At 38.5% G+C, this 14894-nt stretch overlaps 1 protein-coding gene across 12 annotated transcripts in view; it reads right to left on the reverse strand.

The window, feature by feature from the left end:
- The window catches only part of METTL25 (methyltransferase like 25), a 260766-nt gene that overhangs the window by 46136 nt on the left and 199736 nt on the right, over positions 1-14894 (reverse strand). For 11 of the 12 annotated variants that reach the window (XR_008892719.1, XM_056574422.1, XM_056574426.1 and 8 more), the window contains 5 exons: positions 10707-10801; positions 7757-7786; positions 7186-7259; positions 4928-4969; positions 4615-4708 (listed from right to left, as the gene is read on the reverse strand). Coding sequence is in view for 11 of the 12 variants with exons in the window: in XM_056574422.1 (XP_056430397.1) it covers positions 4615-4708; positions 4928-4969; positions 7186-7259; positions 7757-7786; positions 10707-10801 (335 nt within the window). In the remaining variant the exon portion in view is untranslated. The remainder of the gene's footprint in view (positions 1-4614; positions 4709-4927; positions 4970-7185; positions 7260-7756; positions 7787-10706; positions 10802-14894) is intronic. The other variant, XM_056574427.1, reaches the window with a different exon arrangement.

The following is a 14894-nucleotide window of genomic DNA, read 5'->3' on the forward strand; positions in this document are numbered from 1 at the left end:
CATTTGCATGCTATACACATAATCAATTACATCTGTAAAGCTTCAAACAGTCTTCAGACATCCCATATGATTTGCAGAAAGCCTAACCTACTGCTGCCTATTTTAGCTTATTGAATGCACAATCACCCACAATCCCTTCTAATTCTCAGAGCAACTAGCAAGGGCAAATCCAAAAATGCCTGCCCTTGTGCTTTGGAGTTCCAATCCTTTCTCTTTAAATGAGCTCTTTCTGCACTATACTATGTAAGTATTCTAATAGGTAAAACAAAAGCTTGGACAAATCTGTTATACTTCTTATTATTACTACTACAGAAAAACAGATCTTTCGGCACTTATAAGAAATGTCCAGTGTACAAGCAAATCCTCATAGCAAACCTCTCCTGCTCTGGACAGTTCCTGACACAGACAGAGGTGTCAGCAGAGAGCACTGTGGTCAGACAGAAAAGAACTATACAACTTTCTCTGTAGTATACAGCAGCTGATAAGTACTGGAAGGATTAAATAGAAGTAATTTATAAATCTGTTTAACTTTCTTGCACCAGTTGGTTTGAATTTTTTTTTTTCCACCGGTGTGCCCGGTGGGTCACTAATCGGACCACCCCCCCTAGTCTCTTGTCAGAATGGAGCAGTGGGACAAACATGCATGCTGCTGCTTAATACATTCTTTATGAGAGCTGCGGAGATAGCCTAATGATTTGCTCGCCTATCTCCAGCAGCTTTATAGAAAATGAACTGAGCAGTGACGTTCCCATTCTTAAGATCATAGGTGGTCCCAGCAGTTGGACCTCCTACCTCCAGAAATCAGATAGTTCAAAACATCTTTTACATATGTACAGTTTCCTAAAATTAATAGCTCTTTAAAATAAATAAATAATAACAATTTTAAGTAATTATTAGGAACTGGGAAACAAAGTCTATGAGTTAATGTTTCATCATAGTGATTTGGGAATGACCACATACTTGGGTGCTTCGGCTAATGGACTTGAAATCCAAAGTGTTTGGCGTCAGCTGAGCACAACATCTAGTCCTCTATAGTATAAAAATCCTAGAAACGTTATTTTAAGATCATAATTTCAAACTATTTCAGAGAGACTGCAATGCCAAAAACACATTAAAAACCTTTTACTCGCTATAAGAGTGAATACCACTGAGGAGACGACTACAAGTATTTTTCAAAATGATATAGCTCGAACACCTGCTGCACATAACATGGTGCCAGTTCATCCACAATACATATTTTTAGATATGGAACATAAGTTAAGCATTTTCCTCATTACACTCGATCGGATGAAACAGCACGTCATTATAAAATAGTTTAGCAGTAATGTATTTTCCAGAACGACTTTAGCACCACACCCTGAACTCTCTTAATAAGATTTGCAGTAAATAGGCACAATATGAAGAGAACTACAGTCTGCACCAAGGATATATGCTAAACAAGGAAAATGTATTTGGTTATTAGAATAAGTGACTATATATTAATATACACACACCTCTAAATATTGCTGTATATACTAATGAAATAATTGTTAGATTATGATGTTGATGTCTATGGAATGGTTAAAGCAAGCTTAGGAATCCTTTAACAAAGACATATGCTTCACATTGTGGCCAAGTTAACATGGTAGCCATTTGAACTAAAGGGCTTTGGTACATCAGGAACGTTTTGTGTATTAAAATGGAAAAACAATAACTTTAACTACTTGTGACAGCATGTTAAACAATACTGGAAAAGCAATAAACATGACATTCACATACAAAGCATAGACACATTTACTTTTGGTCAGGAGGGTGTCAATGCTACAGACTGCGTGGAAATAATCCTTTTCGCCAAAGATTCCATCCAGTGTTCCGTGACAATAAAAGCAGCTGCTATCATTTATCGCTGATGCCCATTGCAGGGGACAGTGGAAACTCAAAAATGCTTTCTCAAGCATTCTTCTCAAAACAACACAGAATCTATGCACTAATCTGCAGCCACAAACAAACCGCAACTATCTGCGTGTGTGCTTTATATGGATCATGTAGATGCTGAAGACACAAAGCTTCAGTGTTCACTTATAAGTTACACATCTTTAAGCTATTGAAATATGCTAGGCGGATGATCAACTTGTGAAACAAGCTAATAGTCTGTTTTCAATTCAACCAATAAACTATATCTAGTGGAAACACAGTCTTCACAAGAACTGCCTGGGGGATCTTATGAATATCGAGAGGCCTGGGGTTTAGGCATGCATGCCCAACGCAGAGTGCTGTTTGATCATTCATTACCTGCCTTTAGCAATGCGATTTTTCCAAGGAATGAAGATATTTGTTGAATAATGCTAAATAAAGGCATATAAATAACAGGTCCTACCTTTTTGATTTCAACCAGAAAACAGCTTTGGTAAAATAACAGAACATCAAAACTAAGCCAGAAAAGCAAACACCTGGGATCCAATCTCTTTAGTAAATCCAGATTTCATGGGCAAATTCACAATCAAAATGGGGCATCAAATTTAACACAAATGATGTTATATAATGAGTAACTGTATTATGTAATAAATAATACTGATCCATACGAGAGAAAACGCAACACAGTTCATTCAGATTTTGGTAATGCTTCTTTAGTAATATCTTAGTATCAAAAAATGACTGAATAGAAAATATGTCAAAAAGTTAAAGGGGTATTCCAGGAAAAAACTTTTTTTCATATATCAACTGGCTCCAGAAAGTTAAACAGATTTGTAAATTACTTCTATAAAAAAATATTAATCCTTTCAGTACTTATGAGCTTCTGAAGTTAAGGTTGTTCTTTTCTGTCTAAGTGCTCTCTGATGACACCTGTCTCGGGAAACGCCCAGTTTAGAAGAGGTTTGCTATGGGGATTTGCTTCTAAACTTGGCATTTCCTGAGACACGTGTCATCAGAGAGGACTTAGACAGAAAAGAACAACCTAAACTTCAGAAGCTCATAAGTACTGAAAGGATTAAGATTTTTTAATAGACATAATTTACAAATTTGTTTAAATGGGCACTGTCATGAAAACAAAAAATTGATATGTTGTAGTACTTAAGTACTACAACATATCTCTAATATAGTTTAATAAAAAAAAGTGATTTTAAAACAGTTTAAAATCACTTTTAAATTCGGCCACTAGGGGTCGCCCTCCTAGTGGCCGAATGCATTCTGCAGTGACGTCACTACAGAATTTCGACTCATTTCAGCCGGGCAAATGAGTCGAAATTCATTCACTGCGCGCTGGCTTCCTGTCTGTCAATCAAACAGGCAGGAAGCCAGCGCAGTAAAGTCCAGGAGCAGCCGCCCTGGCCGCACAATGCACGCAGCCTGTACCTCAGCCCAGATGGAGTCTGCACTCTCTCTGCAGACTCCGGTAACTGAATTGGATTCCCCGGCACGTCCTGCATCTGGATTCCCCGTTTCTCCTCAGCTCGCCGCGCAGCACAGAGTTCGCGGTCCCGGCTTCTTCTATCCATCTGAGCGACCGGAGGTGAGGGGAGGGGGGTGGGGGCGGAAGGTTGGTACAAATGGGTGCCTTCAGTTGTTTCCCCACTACAACTGCCAGCATGCCCTGTAAGCTAGTAGATGTCAGGGCATGCTGGGAGTTGTAGTTGTGAAACAGCTGGAGGCACCCTGTTAGAACTAAGGGCGGAAGTCCCCCCCCAGCAGGCATCAGTGACGTGGTGCCTGCTGGGGAAGTCTGCCTGGTAGTGAGCACACTACCAGGCAGACAAAATGGCAATTATTAGTCAATAAATATGAAAATAAAGGCAGGGAGGGGGTTAGGGATAGAAGGGCAATAGGCAGGGACAGAAAAAAATAAAAATAAAAAAAAAGAGGGTTGGTGGGAGCTACCCTTTAACTTTCTGGAGCCAGTTGATATATATATAAAGTTTTTCCTGGATAACCCCTTTAAATAATCACCCAGGTGCACCAAACTATCGGACGCGCTAGACACTAGGAAATGCTTCAGGATTCATTAATCCCATTGTGGGTTCCTTTCGGCTCATACTCCTTCCTCTCACGAAGGGGAACAGGTGAAGCTTGAGCCGACACTTGTAAAAGGAGGAATAGCCTCCAAAACTTTTTGAAAGTGTCGGCTCAAGCTTCCCCTGTTCCCCTTCGTTAGAGGAAGGAGTATGAGCCGAAGCTTTTCCTAGTGTCTAGCGGGTCCGATAGTTTGGTGCACCTGGGTGATTATTTAACTTTTTGACATATTTTCTATTGTCATTTTTTGATACTAAGATATTACTAAAGAAGCATTACCAAAATCTGAATGAACTGTGTTGCGTTTTCTCTTGTATGGAACTGTATATATTTAATGAGTTAGGAGTTCTCACTCAAAAACGCGTATGACTTACCCAGTGTGAATAGGTGGCAACACATTTTTCCATGTACGCTATAAATAATACTGATACATCAGTGTGTCAGGACCACATGCAGCCTGAGATGATTTGCTATGCAGTCGGTGGCAAAAGGGACAGCCACAATTGTAAAGTGCCAAGAACCCATACAACCACTCACATTTTGACATGTTCTTACTATGCTTTAAATTCCACATAGGATGGACTGCAGTTGTCCTACACATAAGCACAAAAAGTAAATTATGCTAACCCTTAAGTCATCCTGTCCAAATTTTTTTAGAGACTTCCTAACATAGTCTGTGAAGGATGTTGATTTGGAATAAATCTTTCCAACACGCTGGTCGCTGAAAAAGAAAAATACAAGTACGATGTTATTGGTGCACTCTCTCAAATATTCATCTTGAAAACATACAGTACACAGAAAAAAACTAAGAACTAAACAAAGAAAAAAATTATATTGTTTTGGATTACACACCACCCAGATTTTTTATAAAGCTGTCTCCATAACACATTTACATTATTATATAAGCTTAAGTACTTAAACTTTATGATCAGCCTCTTACATTTTTAGGATATCCTTGCTCTGCGGAATTAGAGAATATGACCTTGAAGGAAAACAATTGTGGAAATTTGGTATTATTATGTTTGAGTATAAAATAAAATAAATTATAAAAAGAAAATTATGAAAAGACATATACAGTTCATATTAAAGCAATGTATTAGTCATGTAAAACAGAAAAAGACATATATAAAATTCAACTATATTGGAAAAAACCCTGATGAGCCAGATTCCATTTGTCCCATATCTGGGAAACAAATCCTTCCCAAATCTAAATGTGTCAAAAACAAAATAAATGCCTGGATCAACATCCCATTTCCAGACAGTAGTAGTACCTACCAGTACCCATAAATTGTATTACTATATTTTTCAAGGAGGGACAAGGTACAAGCTGTAAGAAAACGACATAACCCACAACTGCCTACACCCAGGTTCCTGCTTTGTGTTTTTGCTGTCCCTGTGTGACTTCAAGGCTATGCAGGAAGGACATGCTGCACCTCATCAAATTTTTTTTCTATTTTAGCTGGGTCTATGTGTGTTAAATTCTGGCACAGCCTCACAGGCAGACAAACAGCAGAAGCACAGTTCGGGCACTCATTTTGAATAATATCGGAAGAAATGTAGGTATAACCCAGCAACCCACATTTATACTATCATAATCTTTTGGTGATTAGTGACAGACATGGTCAGAGTGGTCAGCGTACATCTGTCCCATGGTCTGTCATGATGCATTCTTGTATTATTCTGTCATGATGCAACCTGTTCTGCTGTGTGTAGGATGGGTTTTGTCTCTATAAATGGGATCATGGCAACTTAAATAACCTGGACATTACCACCTAGACAAGATGAGCAGATATATATAATAAAAAACATTTATGAACATTTGGTTATATAATGTATATATATGTATTTTCTATTATCTATATTTTTATTTATTTATTGAGAACCCATTTAAGTTTACTGTCTACCAATGTTCCCAAGCCTTTTTAGAGGCCATTTTACCTAGACTTATACAATTTAATACAGAAATGTACAACATGTTTAATTTATTTTAAATAAAACTTCATTTGCTATTTCTCCACTAAACCCTTTTGCTTAGTTTCAGTATTTCCCGCTGCGCAAAAGCTGCAGCAGCAGCAGGAAATACGCTGCGTAACCCTCGCTACCCATACACACAAGGCTTTCCGGCGGCAGCCCTATGCGTGTAGTGAGTTTTGGAGGCAGGGCCTTGTGCCGGAGTGACTGTGGCACATGGCCCCGCCTCCAAAACTCACTACACACATAGGGCTACCGCCGGAAAGCCTTGTGTGTATGGCGAGCGAGAAAAATGCAACGTATTTCCCCTGCTGATGCAGCTTTTGCGCAGCGGGAAATACACTGTGTATGTGCTAAGTGGGAACGTACCCTTAAAATCCTTACTTTGTGAGCTCTCTAAAAAGTCATAAACAGACTAAGATGAAAAAGCCAAAATACTCACCCCCTGTAGTACCCCAATAGTAACATTGACCCGATGTATATACCATGCTCTGCTCCGAATCACTAGGGACATTAGCTGTTAACCATACACTTTTTAAACCTTACCACATAGTCCTCATTTTATGTACCAACCTTTTTGTGGCACTCCATTACATGCCTTTGTAATGTTAAGTCTAGCATGAAACATACCCCCTCAAGGAAGCTGATACCTCAGGAAAGCATCTCTATGCAATCTCCATGGGAGCGGCATCAATACAAAAGGATTCCCTAAATAGTGATGGCGCGGGGTAACGGCAGCTTAGCTCCCATTCACCTCAATGGGAGTTGCGCTGAAGTCACCCAGTGTCTCCATTACACAACAAAAGGCTTAGGCTCTCAGGTCCCATTGACTGCGCAGCTGATCAGCAGGTGTGCTAGGTGTCTGCACCTCGCTAATTGATGATTGACGGCCTATTAAGTGGATAGGTCATCAATCATACAGTCCTAGAAAACACCTTAATTTCCTGCAAAACTGTGTGGTGTATACCATCTGGATCCAGTGATTTGTCTAAGTTGGCTACGTTCCCATAAAATGTTCATATTATGATTTTTTTTAAATCTGAAAATTTGCTACTGAATATTTGAGAATCCACCTACTTCACTCCATATTAAATAACATGTTCATGCTTCACAAAACTGTTAAACCTTTTCAAAATACAAGAGTAACTGTGCATCCTACTCTTAATTAAAAAAAAAAAAAAAAAAATAGTCATATCTTTCATTAGGACTTTTGTCCAATATCCATACCTTTGGGTGATGCCATAGACTTCTTTGCAGATGACCTGAAGTACTGCCCGATAAAACAATGATTCATTAGGAAGCTGGCAAAGGCAAAACAAACACGAAAATGTGATTTCTCATATAAATACATTGAAATGCTTAAGTCTATGAATTTTTGTCTTGTGTGAACACCTTTCTATTCAAGCTTTTATAATCTTATAACTATAACCATCAACATCAACATTTTAGAACAATTATCAGTCCTTATAACAACACACAACATAAATACTGGGCTTCATATAACTAAAAATAAATTTACACTTAAACTTTTAAGTTTACACAAACGCTTGTCTAAGAAATGACTGATCCAGATAAATAATGAAATCATTGATGCAAACAAAATTAATTCTAAAACATTTAAATTAACAAAAAATGTGCTTGTCTTAAAAAAGAAAAAAAAACTATGGAGTTAAGTAGTGAGAGTTAGAGTTAACTTTAAACATGCAGTTGGTAGACAGTAGGTTCACTTTTAGGTTATGCACCAACAGAAATCAGACAGAAGACAGATGCATACAATTCAGTAAACAATACTACTTACCCCTTGGCCGACCGCAACACGCTCTAAAGCCTAAAGTTTGAAGAAAAAGATAAAGTCAAAGTGTTTATCATTTTGTCAGACAATGTTATAAATGTCCTGGCAGAACGAACAGATTCATTACGGGACGTTAAATAAACTCACACTCTGCATGTGTTAGCTTGTTAATCAGATCTTTTATAGAGACTTTGGTTTATTTTAGACACTTTCATACAAATTGGGAGTTTTAGGCTCAAAAGAAAAATTCCATAAAACTTGGCTAGGTGCCTGAAACACTGCAGCAACCAAAAAAAAGATTTTTTTTCTGCTTTTGAAATCCTGTGATATGATATAATTTACTAAGCTAAATATTTATTCTAAACAATTACAACTGTGCACATATCAAACAAGCTATAACATTTGATATTTAGCATTGAAGTCTGATGATTTTTTAAAGGAGCATCCACATCAAGATTTTTACATTTGGTGAATGGATTGCAAAATGGATTTTGAGGTTTCTTGTTTTCTTTATATAATTCTTAAGCCACTTTGCATGTGCAGGGGTATAGTGATAAGATTCAATACAATTTGCATAGACGGTAATGTTACAAAAAAAATTGGGTCAAAAAATTGTGGCCACCACAATTTCACATCCGGCAAAAAAAATCGAACGAAAAAGCAAACTGGGTGCGAGTCTAGGATAGGATTTGTAAGTAGAAGTCAATGGATCTAGATACAAGATTGTATATGATTTTCAGGAATAAAATCGTATGAACTGGACAATTGTGAAAAATGTCATATGCATTCTACCTGCGGGCCCATTAGCACTACGAAATCTAACTTTAAGTCTTCTTCCTACGTTCCCATGTTGCACTTCCTACGTTCCCATGTTGCACTGATATACTGTCCTCCCTGGTGATAACTCAGGCCCCGCCTTCTCCCTGCTGCCCGGGCTCCTTATATGACGTGCACTCAGCCTATCACCGGCCGAGGCAGGACATTGCAGCGGCTGGCATCACTCTGACTGCAGTGTGACGTTTCGAGCCTAAGAAGCAGGGAGCCGAGCAGCGTCGGAGGACTGCGACGCCGATATCGGCGCAACGGGGGAACATAGGAAGGTGAGTTAAAGTTTGAGTTTTTGCAGCCCGGGCACAAGGGAAGGTAAAAGTTTTGCGCCGCATTCCTCCTTAATGTAAAAAGAATTCATAAGCAGAATGCAGAAATAATACCTATATATTATCCTTTATGTTACATTTCATTACATCATATTTTTTTCAGTCTAAAAGCAAGAAAACACCTCAGTTAGTGCAGTAAATAAACAGATAACTGCACTTTCCGGTAACTGTTCAGGATAAGCAGTCTTGTGTACATCAGTAATAACTCTATTTCCATATCTATCTCTATATATATGACATATCACCAGTTTTCTCCTCTGCAGGCTCCTTTTACAATTCTGACTTGACACTAGCTCGTGGGTACAGAATAGCCTCTTTGATTTCTTCCCCATGCTGCATACATCTGCTCAAGCGGTCTGATTGGACAGTAGAGCCATCAGTCATAGTTGATAGAAGGGGCTGGGAACACCCCCAATGAAGAGAGATCTGGGCACGTAATAATAAGATGCCACCCTCTGGACACTTGCGGTAGCGGCAGTCAGGACCATTAACAGTGTTTTTCTTGGCCATGCAAGCTGTATGAATGAGACATCAGTAATTAGAACTGACATATCCTGAGTCCTTAAAGGGTAGCTCCCACCATCCTTTTTCTGTCCCTGCCTATTGCACATCTATCCCTAACCCCCTCCCTGCCTTCAATTTTTTATTTACTATATTAAAAATGGCTTTTTGTCTGCATGGTAGTGTGCTCACTACCAGGCAGACTTCCCCAGCAGGCGCGATGTCACTGATGCCTGTTGGGGCCGACACTTCTGACCTTAGTTCATGTTCATCTACACAGGGTGCCTCCAGCTGTTTCACCACTACAACTCCCATGGCTGTCAGGGCATGCTGGCAGTTGTAGTGGGGAAACAACTGGAGGCACACTGTGGTGAAAACAATATATCTTTGCTACGGCCGCAACCGCTCTATCCCCCGCCCCCGCACGGCCGCCGCGCAACCCGCTCTACACCCTCGAAAAAAACAATTACCGAAGTGCTGCAACCCGCTCTATCCCATACCACCACCCCCCCACCCCCGTGGCCACCGCCGCCACGCAAGCCCCCCACCCCGAAAATCATTTACCGAAGTGCAGGGCAGTCCTGAGGCCGGGAGGCGGGGACAGCGTGTGAGGCCAGGGAGCAAGGGAACCGCATCCTCTGTGCTCTCAGCGCTCACTCCCGCCTGTCTGATTAATAATAATAATGAAAGTATATTAGAGATATGTTGTAGTACATAAGTACTACAACATATCAAAAAAAAAATAATTGGTGACAATGCCCATTTAAATCTACCATTAATAGCATTGAATCAAATATTATTGAAGAGAATACAGGCCAATTTACAATAGAATATAGTTTTGTCACTAAAGGCAGCATTTAGTGACAACTTCGGAAAAGCTAAAAATTTGCCCAGTTATCTGCATTCCTATTGATGCCTTCTTGCTGGAAGCAATAATGTTAAGAACAATTCTAGCACTGCTAATGCAATTCCACAAATTCTGGCAAAATTAGTAGCAAAAAACAAAAACAACTTGCTGTACACAACATTTAATATGGGTTTTGGACATGTTATCTACCTTAGCCAAAATGGACTGATTTTCAGTTAAGGGACAAGGTTTGAGATGTGACACACCTGTTGAAGTAAATGGGAAACAAGCTGCAGTTACCAGCACCAACCGCTATACAATTAATGGCACAGGGCTTCTGGCCTCATTCACTGTATAGTGTCGGCGCTGAACAGCTGGCTGGCAGAGTTACGGGTGTCTGCAATGAAGAGTTAAATGAGAAAGTATTGACACATCAAGAAATGTAACCCACCAAACAAGCGGACATCCTAGCATTCCGTCCTATGTGCCAACACCTTTCTTTCAAATACTGACTCATTGGAAACCCCCATGATCCCTCTATCCGTTCTGTGGAGATAAAAAAAAAAAAGACAAAAAGAATGGGTTAAAGTACTGGCCCACAAAAGAAGAAACAGAAGTCACCCTAGCTTGCAAGCTGTTTGAAGGATCTCAGAAGAAAATAATATAAAAGGTCTTCTAAGGATTTAACGCTGAAGACTTTCCAAGACTATGTCTTGTACATTTTGCATATTCTGCACACATATGACTTGCTAACAATCTATCTAGGATAAGCAATGTAATGAGATATATAAAATAACGATTTCATCTTTTTGGCAATCCTGTTGCTGTACACATTGCAGAAAGTGAAAAAAGGGATGAAGTCATACATACTGCAGTTAATACTGCTTTCCCCTGGCTCATTTTGGCACATACTTATTAAGTGAATTGTGCTTTTAATGTTTATTTATACGTCATAGTCAAGGTCAATGTTTTGTTCTATTTCAGCCAGGAACAGCTGCAAGGTTCTCAGTTGTTTCTTCTAAACGTTTGGCCGTGTTCTACATCCAAAGGCATAATTCAATTTGGCTTAGCATCCATTTGTTGCCTTAGCAGATGACAAAGCTTAATGAGACCAGGGGGCTTAATAAGAGATCTAAAGCTAAGGAACCACTCAAGCAGCACAAAGTACATTAAAGGTTTCTTACAATCTGGTGTTCAAAACAAAGTTAGGAAGAAACAATGACAAGTTTTGCTTTCCTCATATACTTTACATCACACAACTTTCAAAGTAATGGTGTTTGACCCAATACTGCCATCAAAATGGCAAAAAATAAATAAAAGAGTGGGATAATATACTAAATTGTAGACTTCTGAGCATTGTCTACTGCAAATCAAAGGCAAATATTTAAAGTACATTCTTGAAAAATACACAGTAATGGAAAATGGATTTTTTCCAAACACAAAAAGTTAAAAATAAGAGAAACATACATAAGAAGGGGAGATAGAATGGCTGAAGATCAAGTAGGAATACAGCTGAAGCAAATAAGGTTTAAGCATCTGCAACAAATATTTAGAAGCAGTAATGTAGACCATCTTGTAGTTCCTAGGATTTTATTTTGTATGCATTATACAGCCGGTGGCATAGACTCTGTTCATATCACGTTTGGATAATAAGTTTGAAAACAGATAGGTCATATAAGAAAATAAACAATCCATATCCCTGTTTAGTGAAAAGGAAAGAACAGTATTATTTAGGATCAGCAGTACCTATCTATATATCTTATGCTGCAAACAGGTTGTTTATTAAATGTTCATCTTTGAGTACCTGATCAATGTGTACATATAAAGTACTGTAAATAGTAACTTATATACACAATCTACTTAAACAATACATCTATCACATATCACAGATGTGAGTACAGTACATATTTTTTTTACTTAAAATAATAATAATAAAAATAATAATAAATGTATGTATATATATATATATATATATATATATATATATATATATATATATTCCACAAGTTAATACTTGTAATTCCATCAGGTTCGTAAATAAATAGCATCAAAAGTTATACAAGTAAGAGTTGGGTAGAATATATAATTTGGGGTTTTATGCTGTGGGAACATAAGGTTACAATTTAAGGCACTTTGGGATGGTGTGTTTTATACAAAATATAACAACAATGTATAAATCATTACACCTATCTCCTGAAACCTAAACATTTTTTTTCTCAGAGATTAAAACCAGATGTAATGTAAAAAATGTTATAAACACTTAAGTCTCTAGCTAATATTAAGGGTGTGTAAGGGGTCAGAGCGAGTGGCTTAAACTCAAGTTTATCTGGCTGGCCCGCCATTCTGCATGTATAGCTTTATCTACTGTCATGCACCTGCTGCTCTATTTAATCAGTCTGATCTGTACAAGAGTAAAGTATGGAAAGGAAAGACAGGCAAGATCTGCAGAAATACCTAAAACTGCTGGAACAATCACAACTATTTTCAAGTGTCATTAATTCTTTCCCTGTTTTGGATTTTGCAGAACGGAGGTTTAAGGATTAGATTGTATTTAGTGGCCCGCATGGGTGAAGGGCCAATAGAGTTATCACATGATGATACTATTCACATATTAAGGGGAAAAAACATTCTTCTGGAAATATAATACATTTACTTTGAATAACTAAAAATAAGTAAATCCTTACGAAGAAAGAAAATACAGGATTTCATCTGTTTCTAAGGAAAGGTCTAATAGGCTGTACTATTCCAGATGTTCCCCATTGCACATTTGCCACACTTAATGCTTTCTGATCATGAAAAAAACCAAAAACTATGCACCCTTAAACATTATAAAGTGTTGTGCAATCTTAGCAATAAACAATGGCAAGTAACCACTTTTTACAGAAAGACATGAATCATTCACATCAACCTCACTGAAGGCTTAGGCTCTTTGGCAAGTTTAAAGGGGTTCTCCACCATAAGGTGGTTTTATTATGTACTTGCCAGTCAGTAATGAACATGTTTTGGAAGGATCTTTGCTTGTCTTGGGGCCAAATGGCTATGTTGTGAGATTACCTTAACATTGTGGCTAGCTTTTTGTGAACTGTTATTTCCTGTTTGAGCTTTCCTTTTTTGCCTACAAATCCCATAATTCCATTTTCCTCCCTCCCACACATCAGCCACCTGACCCATTGAAACATAAATGAGCTGCATCAATTCAAAAGACCTGTGGTTTACAACTGTTGCATTAGTTGCAGATTGATCTCTCCCACCAAGCGATCCCTCCACCCATTGAAGCAGACAGACTCCCTGTCATCAGCTGACTAGTGAGTCAGGTCTCGGCCGCATTGCAACCTGGGAAAAATCTGAGACAACAGTCATTTTGCATGCATGTAAAAATAAATATTGGAGTGAAAATCACAGAAGAATTGTGAGAAAACCATTAAACACAGGTACAGACACTATATTATGAACTACACTAACTTAACAACCCCTGTAGCATACACAAATAAAAAAAAGTTTCTGGAATACCCCTTTAACCCCTTCAGGATTTTGGCCTTAACCACTTAAGGACCAAGGACATACCGGTACGTCCTGAGTCCTCTCCCTTACTATAACGCAGGGGCCACGGCCGGGACCCATGGCTAATAGTGTGCGGCACTGATCGCGGTGCTGCGTGCTATTAACCCTTTAGACGCAGCGTTCAAAGTTGAATGCCGCGTCTAAAGTGAAAGTAAACCAATGCCGGTTAGCTCAAGGAGCTGTTCGGCATCCCGAACAGCTGTAGGACAGCAGGAGGGTCCACTTACCTGCCTCATGTTGTCCGATTGCGGAATGGCTGCTCAGTGCCTGAGATCCAGGCATGAGCAGTCAATCGGCAGAATCATTGATCAATGGTTTCCTATGAAAAACCATTGATCAATGTAAAAGATCAGTGTGTGCAGTGTTATAGCCCCATATGGGAGCTATAACATTGCAAAAAAAAAAAGTGGGAAAAAAAGTGAATTAAGATTATTTAACCCCTTCCCTTAAACCGCAGGGTCAATGGCGTATGCGCAAAAAAATTAAAAAGTCCAAAATAGTGTATTTTTGGTCACTTTTTTGTATTATGAGAAAATGAATAAAAAGCGATCAAAACGTCTGATCAATACAAAAATGGTACCGCTAAAAACTTCAGATCAAAGAGCAAAAAATGAGCCATTATACAGCCCCATATGCGAAAAAAAAGTTATAGGGGTCAGAAGATGACAATTTTAAACATATACATTTTCCTGCATGTAGTTATGATTTTTTCCAGAAGTACGCCAAATCAAACCTATACAAGTAGGGTATCAATTCAATCTTATGGACCTACAGAATAAAGAGAAGGTGTCATTTTTACAGAAAAATATACTGTGTAGAAACGGAAGCCCCCAAAATTTACAAAATGGTGTTTTTTCTTCAATTTTTGTCACACAATGATTTTTTTTTTCTGTTTCTTTGTAGATTTTTGGGTAAAATGACTGATGTCATTACAAAGTAGAATTGGTGGCACAAAAAATAAGCCATCATATGGATTTTTAGGTGAAAAATTGAAAGAGTTATGATTTTTTAAAGGTAAGGAGGAAATAATCAAACTGCAAAAACTGAAAAACCCCTGGTCCTTAAGGGGTTGTAGGGG

This window comes from Hyla sarda, chromosome 4 (genome assembly GCF_029499605.1).
Source record: "Hyla sarda isolate aHylSar1 chromosome 4, aHylSar1.hap1, whole genome shotgun sequence".
In the NCBI taxonomy this organism is placed as follows: Eukaryota; Metazoa; Chordata; class Amphibia; order Anura; family Hylidae; genus Hyla; species Hyla sarda.